This window comes from Clavelina lepadiformis, chromosome 5, assembly GCF_947623445.1.
Source record: "Clavelina lepadiformis chromosome 5, kaClaLepa1.1, whole genome shotgun sequence".
Classification (NCBI taxonomy): Eukaryota; Metazoa; Chordata; class Ascidiacea; order Aplousobranchia; family Clavelinidae; genus Clavelina; species Clavelina lepadiformis.
Window position 1 is genome coordinate 10582083 of NC_135244.1, and position 17252 is coordinate 10599334.

At 34.5% G+C, this 17252-nt stretch overlaps 3 protein-coding genes across 6 annotated transcripts; 2 read left to right on the plus strand and 1 right to left on the minus strand.

Annotated features, from left to right (window-relative positions):
- Nucleotides 1–23: 23 nt before the first annotated feature.
- On the plus strand, nucleotides 24–1341 carry LOC143458897 (uncharacterized). Its single transcript, XM_076955803.1, has 2 exons — nucleotides 24–1090; nucleotides 1167–1341. Exons 1-2 carry the CDS (start codon nucleotides 42–44, stop codon nucleotides 1339–1341), a joined length of 1224 nt encoding a protein of 407 aa, XP_076811918.1. The 5' UTR covers nucleotides 24–41.
- A 98-nt stretch (nucleotides 1342–1439) lies between these two features.
- On the minus strand, nucleotides 1440–17252 carry LOC143458894 (WD repeat-containing protein 75-like). 2 transcript variants are annotated; one of them, XM_076955798.1, is made up of 17 exons: nucleotides 17035–17252; nucleotides 14132–14261; nucleotides 13650–13797; nucleotides 10961–11165; nucleotides 10569–10670; nucleotides 9992–10230; nucleotides 8971–9039; nucleotides 8680–8789; nucleotides 8185–8287; nucleotides 7838–7925; nucleotides 7403–7539; nucleotides 6660–6828; nucleotides 6280–6461; nucleotides 3157–3302; nucleotides 2891–3058; nucleotides 2275–2402; nucleotides 1440–1636 (listed from the first exon to the last, which is right to left on the minus strand). In XM_076955798.1, exons 1-17 carry the CDS (start codon nucleotides 17112–17114, stop codon nucleotides 1468–1470), a joined length of 2373 nt encoding a protein of 790 aa, XP_076811913.1. In that variant the 5' UTR covers nucleotides 17115–17252; the 3' UTR covers nucleotides 1440–1467. The 2 variants fall into 2 exon arrangements, with proteins under 2 accessions (XP_076811913.1, XP_076811911.1); XM_076955796.1 differs by having other exon boundaries at nucleotides 6660–6831; nucleotides 17035–17250.
- On the plus strand, nucleotides 3396–6535 carry LOC143458896 (uncharacterized). Of its 3 annotated transcripts, XM_076955802.1 has the most exons (5): nucleotides 3396–3687; nucleotides 3794–3970; nucleotides 4446–4640; nucleotides 4802–4922; nucleotides 5261–6535. In XM_076955802.1, exons 1-5 carry the CDS (start codon nucleotides 3592–3594, stop codon nucleotides 6148–6150), a joined length of 1479 nt encoding a protein of 492 aa, XP_076811917.1. In that variant the 5' UTR covers nucleotides 3396–3591; the 3' UTR covers nucleotides 6151–6535. The 3 variants fall into 3 exon arrangements, with proteins under 3 accessions (XP_076811917.1, XP_076811915.1, XP_076811916.1); XM_076955800.1 differs by lacking the exon at nucleotides 3396–3687 and having other exon boundaries at nucleotides 3705–4640; XM_076955801.1 differs by lacking the exon at nucleotides 3396–3687 and having other exon boundaries at nucleotides 3705–4640; nucleotides 4817–4922.

The following is a 17252-nucleotide window of genomic DNA, read 5'->3' on the forward strand; positions in this document are numbered from 1 at the left end:
AAAAGTTAAAATCTGATTTGTTTGTTTGTTTCCAAACTGAGATGCAACAAAATGCTACGGAAACATGGGAGGAACTGGAAAAAGAATATGGATTCTATTATCGCCCTACTGGCTTTGGAAGACTGAAAGCACCGTCAAGAAAACTGCAGAATATAGGACCTATTGATAGTAGCAGTGGATTTCATGTTAACATATCTGAGTCAATAAAGCAACGCAGGAAACGTGCTTTGGATCAAAAACGCTCATCCAATGATACCAGACGTACAATAAATGAAGATTCTCAAACCAGTGATGTTGTTTTTTCATCAACTCGTATTGAAGAAAATACAAATGCTGACAGTTCACTAATTAAAAGGCCAAGATTATCACCTATCCTGTTACCTAAGAAGGCTGTGGCTCGGAAAGTCAGCGTTATCCCAGCAGACAACAGGAATGCATCTATTTCACGTAATGAACACAATAAAGGAGCAAACGATGAACATTTTCAGGAAAACATGGACAGAAGTATTCTGAAAGATACAGGTGAAAACAGCAGCAGCATGGCCAGTAAAGTAGGAATTGCTTTGGACCAGAAAGGTTATATGACCTTAGCTGAAGATGACAATACCTCCAAAGAGGCTACAGTCCAAAACAAAATTAATGAATTTGTCCCAAAGAACATTGATGTAAGTACAGTGAGAGATATAGATGACCACAACATCACCAGTACAGTCGGAAATAAAACACTAAAAAGTTCATCAAGCAATAACATTTATCCAGTAGCCAAAGTCAGAAGTATTGCTGATAAACAAAGCAACAGCACTCATCGATCAACTGATATTGAAAAGAATAGTGTTTTCAACAATGATAGGCATAACGTAACAGCAGAAAATGCTATCATAGGGCTTCCTGAAACTGATATAGAAGACAATGAAAACGTTTCTGTACAAGAAGAAACTTCTGCAGTTGTATGTGATTCACATCAGTCATTGATGGAAGCTGTATACACAGCAAAATCATTCTTAAAAAAATTTGAAGAGAAGAAATTCATGCAAGTAAAGAAAAGTTATAATTTGGATTTTAATCCGAAACCTGGTCCAATTTATACAAAGTAGGTTGGACGTAAAATAGAATTTTCTACTGGTTGTCTGTTTGATATGAAAAAATGTACTATTTTGTATTTACAGAATCAATATAATGCACGAAGAACCACCAATATTGGATTACAGTGCATTTAGTAAGCGGAGCTTTGGACTTGCTGGTTACAAACCATCACATGTTGATAATATATGCAAACATTTTGCACAGTGGAAGTCTAAATTGTTAAGCAATTCTGAAGGTCCTCAGAACGATGTTAAGTAGCTTCTCAGTAAAGATTTTTTGTTGAATTGCTTTCTTTGCCTATGTGAGTGACAATCGCAATGTTTCTCGATTTTTGTATGTATAAAAAACAAACAGCGTTGTGTGACTAGTTTTATTACACTTGCATCAACATGAAAATTCTTCAAGTTTTCGTTTACAGAGTGGTTGTATCCATTCAAAATCTTCTACTTTAACTTGTTCAACTCGTTTCTCAAGTTCTTCCAATAAATCTTCGTCCTTGGATGCTTTCTTGTCATTCTTTGCTTCAGTCTCTTCAAAATTGTCGTTTTTATTGCTACATTAGAAATAAAAAAATTACTGTAGAATTTCGGTGTGCTGGTAAAGATGGCATGCAAACAAAGGAAAAGTTTTTACAATACACTACTACACTTGGGTTTCATTCTATTTGTTCTGGCAAATGCTGTTACCACATACCTTTTCTGGGGGGTAAAAATCGGATCCCATTTTTTTCACACAAATTTATGCAAATATACATAGCTGTTATTTTTGCATTGTGTTGAGTCACAAACTAGCGGACTGTTAACCATAACCCAGCCTCTTATCTCCAAATTTCATGTGCTTATAAAAATCTCGTAGGTGACAGTAATTTTTGAAATGTGTCAAAACAGTATTGGAATACTAGATTCATAAAAACTTTGCTATTTACAATAAGGCACAAACAATTTATCAGAATGTTCCATGGGACTGCCTTCATGATTTCCACAACCATAAATACAGTTATCAACCAGGTTTATGAGGCTGTTCAGGGTATTGTGGAGTGGCCTGTTTTTTTTTAAAGTTTTTCAGCCCTTTGAGAAGTGCTCATTAACTGTCTTCAAAGTTGAAAATATTGGGTGTGAAACAGCACCGTTAATTTTGTGACGCACATGTAAATGTACACCTGAAAAAACGTTATTGGCTTGCGTTACTCACTGTTTCGAAATGTCTTCGCTTTGATCTGATGGCTGTTGCAGTAAAAGAGATGATATAAATTGATCGCAGAGGGTTGACATTGAAGGAAGTACGTGACATGGTGTATCAAGTATGTATCGTAATGTATCCTGCAAAGATAAAATATATTACTTTCTTAAATTAAGTACAGGTAATGATATTTGCATATCAGATGATGAAATGAAATTTCTTTGTGAAATGAGACCTGCCTGATGGAAAAATGCTTGTTGGGTTAGGTAGCTAATTAATAGGAATACAGTATTAAGAATCCACGTTTTTTAATTTAATGTTCCACATTTTCGAAGCATATATCGCGTAAGTTATAAAAATAATAGCAACGTGAAGTATATTACCAGTCCTAGTAAAATGTCTAATGATCGTTGTAACAAATAAAGTTAATCTTAAAGAAGTCAAATATTTCTATCTAACCAATTTTATCCGTTTCATGCGTTTCGCATTTCCAGGGGTGAATGTCATATTGAGTTTTGCAGCCTTCTGCCTCTGTTGTAAACTACTTTACTACTAGGTGTTAAACAAACTTAATCAATGACTTGCCACACTTAATTATTTCACTTGAATGAAAACTGCATTTACTTACATCTACAGTTGTCTCTTGTAACCGATTCGAATTGACTGTCTTGGCAGTTTTCTGTTGTGTAGAAGACAAGTAATTGCTCATTGGTGTTACTTGATCACTTTTTATGATCATTCGTGACAGGTTGCTTGCATCATCAACTTCTGATTTTACACAAAATTTGTGGACACTCTAAAAGGCCAAAAAACATGAAAGATGGACAAACTGGTGATATTTATTGAATATCAGATTAGTAACATCAGTTTAGAATGTATATAAAACTTTAATACCATTTCTTTAGAAACCAGGTATAGCTCAGATTTGGCTTGCCATGCTATATCACAGTTTTTACTAGGAACAAAACAGGCAGCAGTGACATCAATTGAAAGGTTGTGAGAATAATGAGGCTGCTTGTCTGATGGTTGGAATACGAATACTGCAAAACAATATTTTAAACCCTAATTAATGTAATATTAGCACATCTTTGTCTCCAAATAATTATTTACCCTGTATGGCTTAGCTCATGAAGTGATTGGTGGTGATAAACTACAGTATGTGACACAACTAATTGCACATCCGGTCTATGATTACAATACCTGTGTCACGAAGCATTAAATGAAGAAAGGTATAACACAGGAAACTAACTACTTCCTCTGACATCACTCACTGGTCTGACGCAAAATATATAAGCATGATGCAACGTGAAATAGGATATCAAAATAAATATGAGTTTCAGCCTTTTATCTGTTTTGTTAATTTACAATTATTTGTCTGTGGGAAATGCTATCACTGTTGAAGATCAAGTGCAAAAGAGAAGTACAGTGAGCACCATGTTTTATACGTGCATTCAATGTGTAGACAGATAAAAGCATTTTTGGGTATTGTATTTATTAAATGCTAATATGATCATGATACAGATTTTTTTAGGTAAGTGACAGTTGGGAAAACTGGAAAGCATGCCATGATCAAGGTGTATGTCACTGGGAAAGAACACGAGCTTGCTTGCCAGATGGATGCACTGGAGACATAATATGGAAGGAACAAGTAACAAACTGTGGAGATTGGGCACAGATACAGAGTTATGAAGGATGTGAACAAGGCTGGGTAAAAATGTTTAAATACTAATCAATAACGAATGGCTCTGGCTTTGTTAAACTGTGATTAAAGGGCAATGAAAGTCTCAATTACCATATATATTGGCGTATAAGCCCCGTCCCAGTTTTCACATCAAAACTTTATTTTTATTTCCACCACTTGAATGTCATCCAGATTGTCTGCGTTGACATTCACATTTGTTACCGCTGCTAAAAGGTTCTATGCAAAATTAATTACCTGCGTTTGTGTCATCACAAAACAAAATGCTCAAGACAATGAAGACATGACCATATTTTTCAACAATCTGTCAAACGGACTTGAACGATATAATTCTGTGCACTGTTTACGAATCAAACTCCACCCCGCTAGACATAGTGTTTTTGGCCAGATTTTATGTCGGGCGTATAAGACCCCTCTCATTTTTGGGCCGATAGATTTTGTCAAAAAAGCGGCTTATACACCGGTATGTATGGTATGTCTAAAGAACAAAGATTCAGTATGGACACGATGCACTGATTATGGATGCAAAGATGCAATACAAACTCAAAGGTATCGCTGTTCTGATCAAATAACTAAATCACAATGTACAAAAACTGTATCTCGCTTTTGCAATATGGCCACTATCTGTGATGGAACATGGCTTGAAATAACAACCCCTTGCTCAAGAAATTGCATTGAGGTAAATATATGAAACACTGCTTTAATAATACGGATCATATATCAAGTATCAATGCAATTCTAACTTCACAACTTAGGCATAATTCTAAATTTCATCATCTTTTAATATCAGAACTATTTGACATAATTAGTAATATTCTCAATCATACAAATGTTTTACAGTTTATTTCAATTCAGAGTTCTATTCGATATTGTATGAAGAATGGAAAACGCAGCTCTAACTGTGACAAGTCAAAAAGTAAATATTATTTAACTGGTTTCAAAAGATGCCCATGTGAGCCAGGTACAATGTTTATATAAATTACTAAAATTACCTCACACAAAATTTATGTAAGTGTGTTACAGTGCTGCTGCATGATGATATTTCAAAACGCCTCACTGTGTGACATCTTTTTGAGTTTAAGTGAAACAAACAAATTAACCATATTTGAAAAGTACAGTAAATTTCCCATTAAATGCTCCGTTGAAAAGATACTTAACGTACAGCAGCAGATGTAATCAAAAAATTCTAATCCTAATGACTTTAAAATAAAAAGTTTTTTGGGGTTGCCTGTCATTCTACAAAAAGTAGAATCTTCATCTACATCTAAAAGAACTTTACAACTAAACTAACCTTCACAGAACAATCAGTACCTGCTCCAAGTTCTCCAACCTCAACCACTAAAACTACAACAACACAAGCACCTCGTATTATTTGGAGTGCATGGACTGCCTGTAAATGTGTTGATGGGAAAGGTGAAACGAAGAGATTATGTGAAGAGAACTGCCCCAGTAAAAATAGCGTAATCGAAGTGAAGAATTGTGATGCCAACTGCAATATCAGTACTTCAACGACTGTTACTTCAACACAAACTACATCCACGATTATTCCAGTTGCAAACAGTAAAAAAAGCCCTGCGAGGTCTGCAAATCAAGGAGAAGGGACTGAAGGGAAGCCAGAAGAATCTGTTGAAACAACTTTAGCAAATTTTAGCAAAATCCATGTAAATTGGTGGAGTGATAAAGCAATGATTACATCAGTGGGAGGGATTTTAATTTTTTTGCTCATCATCATCATTGTACTCTTATACATAAATTATCGAAAAATGAAAAAGAAGGCATGCAAAAAGTTCCCAAACCCAAGCAGAACATCTGACCAAGAACGAAATTTTCAAAATATCGGATTACCCTGGAAGAAAGATAGCACCAGCCTTTCTACTTGTCAAAACTCAGAACAAAAGTTAGAGCCAGAGTACGCAGAAATGCTACCCCCAAACCATCGATTATCTTGTCCTGAACTACCTGTACCACCACCAAGGAGTGCATCAATAAACAGACCAGTTAAACCTCCGCGAAGAAACAGGCCTTCAGAGCCCAATATACAATCAACGTTTACTTTGCCTGTGGTAAAACCGAAATACAGCACAACCCACCTTATTCGATCAGCACCAAGTTCACTTAAAAGAGATAAAAATAAACAATCGCGTAGACCTGCATCAGCAGATGTATATTTGAAGCCAATTAAGCTGTGATCGGAACTTGGCTAATAGGTGATCGTGTTCAATTAAACACATGACTTACAGCAAATAAATCATGCAGCAAAACTAAATTTATTTCATATCCAAGGAACAAGACATTCTGTTACAGTTTCCTGTACCTACTTTTATTGGAGTTTGTAAAAACTGCCATGTTCTCAGAGTGAATGTCACAAATTAAGAAGTTTATTTTGTGAATATGTGATGACCAATACATAGACTTGGTCATCACATTCCAACATAGCAGTTCCTCCGAAGTAGCAGCCACCAAGAGATGCTGGCAAGATTGACGACCGAAGAAAATTGATCTGTACAAACAAACTTACGTTTTATCGTGTGACAAAAACTTTTTAATTTTCTATTAAATTATTTTTAACAGATAGTCTTTTTCTTTCGTGCTAGTTTAGTGCAGTATACCAGAAAGTTGCTAACAGTACGTAGGGGAAAAACATTAAGCAAAGTTGAGAATAGTTTAATGTATTATTTATAACTGATTTTGGACTTACTTAATAGACTCCGAATGTGACAACATCAATTGCATTTCTTCGTTATTTGATATGTCACAAAAGCAAACAGTGTGCCCAAATGCTAGAGCAAGAACTGAGCCATCTTCAGAAAAGGTTGAATCATTGCATGGAAGATCGCGAAAAGACAAGCTCATTTCGCACAACCAGCCTTCTAAAAAAACAACAAATTATGCACAGTACCATGCTGGCTGTTAAGACTATTCAAAATGTTGGAGGTTTTGGCCTACTTTTGTACATTTTCCGACACTATGCACATTTTCCCACTATAAACAAATTCTACAAGAAATTATATTTCTTTCGATATGCTCGGCGCTTTTGAAGTATCAACACAATAACGAAAAGAGAATTCTGCTAATCCATTACCAGGAATTTATGTTACATATAAAAACCATGCAAATTAGTTCCAGCACATTTAGTAAAAAAATAGATTCCCCTTAAAAAACAACCTGGAAACAAATTATGAAAATTCCCGTTTTGTTGCAAATGCGAGAGAGCTTTTCACAGAAGTTTATTCTGGTTATAGCATAGCAAAAATACAACTTCAAAAATTTTATTTTGAATAACCCTTAATGAACATGCAGAAAATCATAAGAATTTCACAGAAAGATTACCATGCTAGTATTATGTTATACTTTGTACACTCACAATTACAATTAAAAAATCAATGGCATTAAATTTAGAAAAAAGAATTAAAAGCTTCTTGCACTGGCAAACTAATATACCTTCATCATGTTTGAACCAAATTTTAGCGAACCCAGCTTGTGATGTTGTTACACACGCATTATTAGCTGGACTGAAAGTCAGAGATGTAATACCACATCCATCATGGGGAGATTTCACTATTGTTTCCAAGACCCACCTAAACAAAAATATTGACTAAAATTTTTGGTAGGTTTTCTTTTTAATTTTTGTACAAAAGAAATGGAGTTTGAAACAACTAGAAACCGAGAAACTGTAGCGTTTTACAAAATAAGAATATATTGCACACAATATGGCATATAGATATACGGTTGCGACTTTTTATAATTCTGAAATGTCTTTAGATAAGAATGAAAAGTACACATTCAGAGAGGATGTAAATTTAACAATTCTGATTCTACAAAAAATGAAAAAAACATTATACAACCTTGAAACTTGAACCAATGAGTAGAACTTACTGTTGGTCAGTGTCACTAAACCTCCAGAATTTCAGTTTTTCGTCTCTTTGTTTAGCTTGGTCGAACTCCATAGTAGCCATGTGTTTAACTGGTATAATTTGAATGATAAGAAAATGATGCAAAAAATAACGTTTGAAAGGATTACATTCAAATTGCTTGCTAAAAGTAAAACGTTTTTTTATTGTATCATATTTATGTATATTGTTGTATTTATGTACATCCAAAATCAATATAACACACAAAACATAAACCAAAGGAACGAAAGAAGTAAAAGTGTACCTAACACTTGACTCTAGCTATTAAGACTAGCTAAAAACACCAGTCATCAGATTAGTATCTTTATTTACCTCCATCAAATGTTCCACCAAAACCAACTTTTAAAATGTTTGTTTTGGATAGAGGTTTTTCAAGATCAACAGATGAAATAAAATTTCTGCTGACAATATCCAGCTGAGTGATGCATAAAACGTTATGTCGGTTATTTTATATAACTACAGATGTAACGTATTTTCAGGTTTATTTTAATTTAGTATTGCATATTCCATTCAAACCCATAATAAAGAACAACCATGATTGTGTCCATGTCTAAACTACCGTGAGATTTTACCTTAACCATGACCAAGAATAACTTAAACAAGATGTGATAAATTGAAATTTTGCAGCTATCTCAAATAATAATTAATAAATTATCATAAATACCATTTTCTAAAGAAAATTCGGAAATCAACTAAAATGTTTAATTTATAATTAATCAATTCATTGTGATATTAGTTGTCATCTGCTTTGCACCGGGCTTATTCTACCGTAGGTATATTACTGTGTTAAAACAAACAATGTCATACATTATATAGTTGTATGTCCTTGTCTGGTAAGTAGAATAAAAGGTGGCCAGGCTTGCCATTGGTGACACATGCATTTGTATTTGAGTCATAGCAAATTCCACAAGGTAAATCTGTAACATTATAAAAATGTTGAATGTTTTCTACCTGCAAGAGAATGTAAAACACAAAATAGGACAAAATTGTTAAGGTATGTCATAAATGAACAGGTATTACCGGTACCTACACAATATCACGATCAAATTTTTAAAAAGAATACAAAAGATGGTGAATATTTAAAATCAAAAATCTTACTTTGACCAATTGCTGTGAAACCATCAAACGTTTGCTTTATTGTGAAGTAGTTTGTTATGATGAGAATAGCTGTAAAAGTATGTTAAGTTGCAAATACGAGTATTACAACACTGCAAACTATAGAAAGTTGCATTTTATGCCATTGTTAAGTTACAGTGATGGGCAAGTCCAAAAACAAATTGGCTTTGAATCAAAGAGTAGTTGTCCGTAAACATACTGGTGAAAGGATCTTTAATCATACAAAATGATTAACCAGTTAATACCAGAATTGTATTGCAAATTTAGCCTTCTTTGATGACGAAGACTGCGGTGATTATGACGTCACAATGTAAAAACAATATGACTGATAACTGAAGTTTGTTTTAGGTATGGTACTCTTGCTAATGCGTTTTGGATGGAATACGTCTTCATAGGTAGGGGATTAGTAGATGAGGCAATGTTTATTTTCATTTTTCAGCAGAGGATAGTCACAGATGACGGGATATAAACCGGTAAAGCATTCTCGGTTTTACCGTTATTGGTACCAGATGAGGCTAAAGCCAACAGCCAATACTGCACTATACTGTAGGTTAGCATTTTCATTAACCAGTAAAAATACACCAACGCCAATCTGGTTTAGGGTTATTTAATGCAAAATGTTCCTTTTATACACTTAAGTACCCTATAATTATAATTATACATATTATATTTTACTTGTCTGTTACAGGAAACATTTTATTCATACTTGATTTATCCCTGTAGTTTCCGTTATTGTGACGTAATAAGAACTGCCATCGTCATCATGATTAAGCGATGAATTTGTGTTTTTTGCCACTTATTTATGGCAACAACTACTTAAACACTCCATATTAGTATAAATCCTTTCACCAGCAAATTTACTGACAACCACTCTTTCATTTAAGGCCAACTTGTTTTTGGACTTGCCTCTCATTTCAATGATTTCCAAAACAGGTTGTAATTTCTAATTATTTTTTAATTTTATTCTGTTATATGTAAGTTAAAACTGCCAGCACATACTTACAATTGTCCAAAAGTGATACAGCAAACAATGTGCTATCTTTAGAGACAGCTACGTTTGTAATGGCGGAACCTAATCGAGGTAAAAAATTTTTGCTGTCTTCGAGCCATTGGACAAGAACACCTTCATGACCACCTGATAGCACAGTTGATCCACTTGATGAAAATTTGAGTGAAAGGACTTCTAAAGAATGCCAGTGTTGGATGCTTGAAATGACATTCTTCACATCAGAAATATTGAACCTAAATTGAGATTACAATTATAGCCTTAACTTATTAAAATGACTATTTAGTTAATACAAATCCCAAATTTTAATTAATTTTGATCTTTTAATGACAATTGGACATTGGCTCAACCTACTTTGACCTGAGAAGATCTTATTTTTCCTATATATAGTGGCAGCACTAAATATAATTATTACAAAAAACGATGGACCAGTTGAATATAGCTTAACTGTATAACACCGCAATATCTGTCTGCCAGGAGGGACATAGCAATAAACTTGAGAGTGTTAGCATGACTATGTTTCAATTATAAAATATTCTTTAATAGCATAAAATATAGATAACTTTGGCATTACCAGATTCGTATTTCACCATTTGCATGGCCTGTGGCAAAACATTCTTCAACTGGATGGCACGAGATGCATGTAATTGCTGGTGCATTATCTTTTAAAACATGCCTATCAACAATAAATAAGTTGAAATTTTGTTCAGTGTAGTTAGCTACTACAAAGAGTAGCATCATATGTGAAAATAAGTTAAATGACGAGAAGTCGAGGACACAAGGTACAAAACTCTGATTGTTTCACATTTGTCAAGTCCTTATACTTTTGCAAAATGCCGATTGCAAAATCTCGATAATGGGATTGGACCCCTTTTTAGTTAAAACGATCTCAGTCAGTAACATATAACGGTACCGTCGGTACGTAATGTAACATTAGTTATATCATAGTTATATGTTATGGCTTACCTTATTTTTTCATCTCTTTCTGCATGTTGTGGGTTTATAAAGACTAAAAGACGATTGCTGTATGATACAACAGCAAACTTCTCAGAAAATGCGATCCTTTTGCTGCAGTCTTTCACAACATTTTTCGCAAGTAAACTGCAAGCAATGTCACTTGTCTTGGAAGGAATAGTGTTGAGTGTAAAGCGATACAGTTCATTTGAATCATCTGAAAAAATAATGATTGTGCACTAAACTCAAATTTTTCTGTATCTGATTACATGTATATCTCCTTAGGAATATATTTCCGTTTTTTATTGTATTAATTCTAAATTGTTACGAAAATTATGTATTGACTTGTCTGCAATTTTTATAGTGTTTATTTTGTTACACACATAGGCTATTAAAGTGTTTTCCACAATCATATATTACACCAACCATATTCGCATGCAAACTTGTGACGTATTTAGATTAGTGCAGTATGATTAGCATTACATTTGCAAGGATGTGCTTGCTTTACGTTCGTGTTTCCACTACTCCTGAACATGATATTATAACGTTAAGAAAATAACGTTAAATGCATGCAATGTACTGCATATTATTGTTGGGTTGTGGATAGGTTCTGGTAACCTCTTACTGTTTTTATAATTTACCGACACAGATACAATGTAAGCCGTGCATCACTGCACCTTACCTCTGCCTGAAGCATAAAACGCTGTCCATAATTTAAGTAATCTAGTGAACTGTGAGTTAATGAGGTCGTGTGGAGTTTCAAACAGAAAGGACTAAGTCTACTTTTTGGTGTTTGACTTAGAAAAGGGATGACCATTACTCGTCGTTTTTATTAACTAATTACATAAGCAAAAATACAATGCTTTTCAATAAGTTTTCCTGAGATTGATACAAGTCTATGAGAAATTATAATGACTGTAGTGACTGGCCGTCAAAACAGTATACGAAACTAGCAGAAATATAAATTCAATTACACTCTTTACATTAAGTTTATGATAAACCACGGAATTGAAAGGGCTTGTTTACATTCTAAAAATTCAAAAGTTAGACGAACATTACTTCAGTACTTCATTGCCCTGGTGAAGTTAACCCAAATGGGTTAATGAAACATCGGCAGACAATAAAGTTCTGTTTTCACCAGTTGTGCCTCGTATTTGACGATTAGTATGCCTGGTGGCAACCATAGTATATGACTTCAGTATGTTGCCATCAATTACATTTGGTGAAAAAGTGTGGTGAGGCTTGTGCTAATTGTTTGCAGAGTTATTAACAATGGTAATTCAATAAAAAACAAAAACAGTTTTCCACTAATAAAAATTTGCAGCACATTTTCACATTTATTTGTGAATAAAATCATGTGCCTATCTTCTGTACAAAAACCCAAAAACCTTTGACATCTCAATGACAATTATTGCTAATTACGGCCAGCCTTAGGCAAACACAAGAGATGCAACTGCAATGGGCCCAATGCTGAAGCAAAGCTTCACTGGCAGTTGATTTGCACAAACATATCATTTGATTCATGTTATTTTTGCTATTAAATCAAGTCATTTAAAATCACGGTTATGTAGTTGTTTATGGCATGTGTTGTTGTAAAGGAAAAAAGTGACAAAGCATGAAAGCTGCATGAAAATACTGATTGCATTACTCTGCTCTGCTGATTACTAAACCCAAAAACAAAAACAGAAAGAACAAGCAAAATTTAAAATCTTTATATTTAAAACAACGTTGTCCAGGTTTTCACTAAATCTTCATTTTACTTAAAATTGTAGTTGAAAACAAATTTATCACATTGCATGTAATTCCTTGGTGAAGAAACCTCTGTGATATCAAATTTTCTGCCTACCTCAAATGTCGTATTCTGCCTACCTCAAATCGTATGCCATTGTAGTATCTATTCAAGGGAATTTTCTTCCAAGGAAAAATGGCACGCATTATAGTTTATGAAACTTTTCCTGTCTAAAGTGTGGTACAGCTCAGCATGGTCGCAACTCGCTTATTTCAGAGGTTTTGAACACATATTAAACACTTGATGTGAATACCGTAATAGAAACAAATCAAGCGCAGTTGCTATGCATACAGACTAATTTTTTGCAAAAAAATATTTGTTTTACGATGACCATCACTTCAAAATTTTAACTTTGCCTCACCAGATTTCAGAAGGTGAGGCACTAACTCCCATGACCGAATGTCCATGGTTGTGATGGAATACAACAAAAATGTGATAAATTTTATTTGTACAATTTGTTTTTTCTTATATAATTGCTGCATTCAAACAATTTTTGCTTTAGCACCAATACTTCATTTTATGACATCACTAATTGACTAACAATAATAAAACATTTTAGTTCATTGGAATGAGCAATAAAATACCGCTAATTCAAAAAAATGATATTGTGGACCAATTATTATCTGTAACTAGATAGGTAGTTATAGGGACAAACCCATCACCTTAAGCTTAAAACATATTTTTCTACGAGGCAAAATCCCAAATGAAAGAGGCCTGCCTATCTAACAAAATTCAACCACAACCATGGCAAACATGTGGTAATGTTAGTAAAGAAACAATTTGTAAAAGTATGAACAGAAAAAGTGAATGTAATATGAAACTATCAATTTTTCAGAATTGTTTTTTAAGGAAAAATCTATAATATATATCAGTTTAAGAGCACCAACACCTTAAACTGCAGTAATGACTTACCTGACTGTTGAATTACAAATGCCACAGTTGAATAACAACTGTGAGCAAATATTCCCAACAAAGGCACATTAAAGTCACATGTTGAAAGTAAAATACCATCTTCATAGTCCCAAACTTTCACAGTACCATCCAAAGAGCTTGACAGTATCTGACAAAATTCACAGAACACAGTTGAGTTGATATATAGTATATAGAATATAAAGTGAAGCCTGGTTAATTCAACTTCATTTAACCAAAAATTCCATACATAAGATAGATATAATATATAATAACTGAAAAGTAACTTTCGTAAGTAGTTCTTGCAAAATCTTTTTTAAAACACATGTAAACAACATACACTTATTCAGCGTTTCTCAAAAAAATTTCTTCATGTCCAAAAATTGTATGTAAAACACTTAGACACATTAGGTAAATAATTTCGAAAAAGTATCAAACACTTGGTGGAGGGATGGAAACAGTTTTATCCCATATACAATACAAACCTGCAGTTGCACCCTGGGATGATGACAAATCATTGTGACAAGTTTGCAGTGCCCATTCAATCTTTGAAAACATTCCCCTGTAGCAACAGAAAACACTTTCACCAAGTTTCCACAAGGACATAGGAGATACCTATAAAACAAACAAACAAGAATTGCAATTATATAACTACAAACATATATATGCTCTAAGTATGAGGTTGAGCTTGCAGTGGAAACTTGTTAATTCAATTATTTTTAACTGAAAATTTTGGAAACTTGTAAATCATTGAAACAAAACAATGGCCTGTGTAAATATTATGGAATATCAAACAAGCCATGTCAACTTGATGGAAAATGTACTGGTTAGAAAGTCTACGCTCAACTACAATTATCCACAAATTGGTATTAGAAAACTTGGTAAAGGATGCATGACTTGTGATGCAGCAAAGTAGAAAATATTGGCACAAACCCATAACTTACAGACTTCAAAGTTATTCTCCTAAGCAGTAACTTAGCTAGGTCCACCTCTTTGGACAAAAAAAGGTCAATCCATAATTATACCAAGACATAAACTAGGGATGTGCCAAGTCGGACACGAATCCAATATTATGCACAAATATACAACATTTTTGTTCTTATCACGAATCTGATCTTGCCAGTAGATTCAGGCCGAATTCTTTATTTCTCTAACTCAATTGAAAATTAAGTGCGCAGAAGTTCTGTCCAGGTGGTTGCCAATTTAGCTCTTGAACACTGGCCGAACTGCAAATCATGGCAGTTTTCACCGAGCAGTCGTTGTGCACCACAACTCGTGGTCGAAACCATACTGACCGGAGTGGGAAGTGTTATAGCTGCACACATGAGATTCATCAACGGGCACGCTTAACTTTTTATCTTCACGCTGACTTCCAAGAAATAAATAAAGGAAAAATGAATGTTTGATCGCTAACTTACAATAAATAAACAAAAATTAAGGCTTCGGTGTACGCCATCACGCCACAATTTGCGTCTTTGATTGATTTGATCTTCTCATGATTTCTCATCGAAAACTGTCCTAGTTTTCCAGCTGGATGTCTATAAATTTAGCCTTGGGCCAGACTGGAAAGTGCGGTAGTTTATGATGAGAAATCATACGTTTAACGATGCTAACTTGTGGCGAGATGGCATGCATGGATGCTTAAATTCTTTGTTTATTTATTATAAATTGGCATTCAAACAACCAGCTTTTCTTTATTTGTTATAATTCGATGTAAAGACAAAATTTCGAAGTGCACGTTGATAAATCTCGTGCGTACAGAAGCCACACTTGCCGATGTGGGACTGGGGTAAGAAATGATAATCTAGGTTCCTACGCTAATGTTGGGTTGTTGGTGATAAAAGTCATTTACCTATCGATTTTGCTTTCTTAATAGCCATTTGAACAAATTCCATTATTGCAACAAAGCAATTTGTTTAGCTAAATTACGTCATAGCCAGATTGGAAAGTTTGGATTTGGCACAAAGGATTTTTTCCGTGAAAAATTTTGCGCGGAATTTGTGCAAATGACTTAAATTTTGCCACAAAGTGTTATTTTTGCATTTGATTTTAGAGCGTTAAAATTTAGCCTGCTTGCTACGGTCGTGTCGCGACTTATGTTCGACTCCCACTCAACCTTCATGGATATTTCCATTTTTGGAAATGGCCTCATAGAACCGGCCCTGCCACATCGCGGCGGACATTTTCCCATCACAAATCCGGTAGAATCGCTACAGAGCAATTTGTTTAATTGTAATCGTAATCCCGGTGATTAATTTGGTTAGAGTACATACAAAAAGAATATCAATTTGTTTATTTACACATAATTTCCACATATTGTTTACAAAAGAAAGGGAAATTCAGGGTCTGCGTTTGTAAGGCAAAAAATCACTTTTGACAGCCTTTCTTGTCTGCCACGGCGAGCTTTGTTAACATGAACAAAGTGTCGTCTGACCCAATATCAAACATTTATGTGAACCACAATCAGAAAGATCTGATTAGTTGTGTTGATGAATTCGCTAAATTTTTGTAATATAGCATAGATAGAAAGTCCGGCCAAAAATAGGCATACAATGCAGTGGCTAGCGGTTTTGGTAATGATCATACTATAAAAACACATGGCAATCTACATGAAATTGCAGCGCTTTGTTAATGCAGAGCTTACTTATTTGTCTTAACTTAACTTATGTTATGTTAACTTAATTTAGCTGTTCAATTTTCTGACTCTATTGTTGTGTGCGGTTAGAATACTCTAACCTCTTGTCAGCCGAAAGGTTTTAATATTACAACAGAAATAGTTTACATGAAAAGGTTTTTATTGTAGGTGCTGTACACTTTCTCAATATTACGCATAACCAAGTAATAGTAATACCACTGCTTATAGGTGACGTTCTCACGAACCCAAATAGTCTTCCTTGTGGTACATTCCTAGCTTTAACACATAGCCTACCAGTAAGGGAAAACTCATGGTAACATCAATGTTTTTGTAAGTTTGTTAAATAAATAGGCCTAGGCCAGGCTGCAGAGTATGGCAAGAGCACAACAGGGCAAACCGGTGTCTCCAAAAAAGGAGACACTAACTTTTGCTTTGATTTGTCCTGCAGAGTTAGCATTTAAAACCGACATCACTGAAATAAAGAAAACAGGAAACACTAATTTTTTTCCCCGATTTCTATCGTATAGGGCCGCAGCTTGCCTGTACAAACGCCGGTCATCCTTGGGCCACGATTCGCAGTGCACACCAACTGCTTTCTTGCACACCCGAGGTCTCGGCGGAAACTGCTAGCCTATACTCTGCAGTGCAGGGCCTAGGCTACCGAATAGGTTAAACTCCAGTAAAATGCCAGAATGGCATGGTTTGACTTTGAATGCATATTGGTCTATTATAAATAATAATTATGGTACGTACTTTGAATCATGAGAAAATATGGAATTAAACTTGGTGATGCTTGATCCACCAGTTTGAACAATTTGCAACGATTCTTTCATGCCGGTAGCAGTTCTTTTCAAGCAAAAGGTATCAAAGTATTGTAAATTTAATCAAATCTACTTTTAATCTACCTATGGGTGAAAGCGACAATATTTAGCCTATTCACGAAATCACGGCCACGCTATAGCCAGTCAGCC

Coding starts and splice junctions, on each gene's coding strand:
- LOC143458897 (XM_076955803.1), top strand. CDS start 42: ATGCAACAAAATGCTACGGAAACATGGGAGGAACTGGAAAAAGAATAT. Junction 1,091..1,166: donor CCTGGTCCAATTTATACAAA/GTAGGTTGGACG, acceptor TTGTATTTACAG/AATCAATATAATGCACGAAG.
- LOC143458896 (XM_076955800.1), top strand. CDS start 4,125: ATGTCATCCAGATTGTCTGCGTTGACATTCACATTTGTTACCGCTGCT. Junction 4,641..4,801: donor GCTCAAGAAATTGCATTGAG/GTAAATATATGA, acceptor AATGTTTTACAG/TTTATTTCAATTCAGAGTTC. Junction 4,923..5,260: donor AAGATGCCCATGTGAGCCAG/GTACAATGTTTA, acceptor TAACCTTCACAG/AACAATCAGTACCTGCTCCA.
- LOC143458894 (XM_076955796.1), bottom strand. CDS start 17,114: ATGAAAGAATCGTTGCAAATTGTTCAAACTGGTGGATCAAGCATCACC. Junction 11,166..13,649: donor ATTTGTAATTCAACAGTCAG/GTAAGTCATTAC, acceptor TTATTTTTTCAG/ATGATTCAAATGAACTGTAT. Junction 6,832..7,402: donor TTGGTTCAAACATGATGAAG/GTATATTAGTTT, acceptor TTGTTTTTTTAG/AAGGCTGGTTGTGCGAAATG.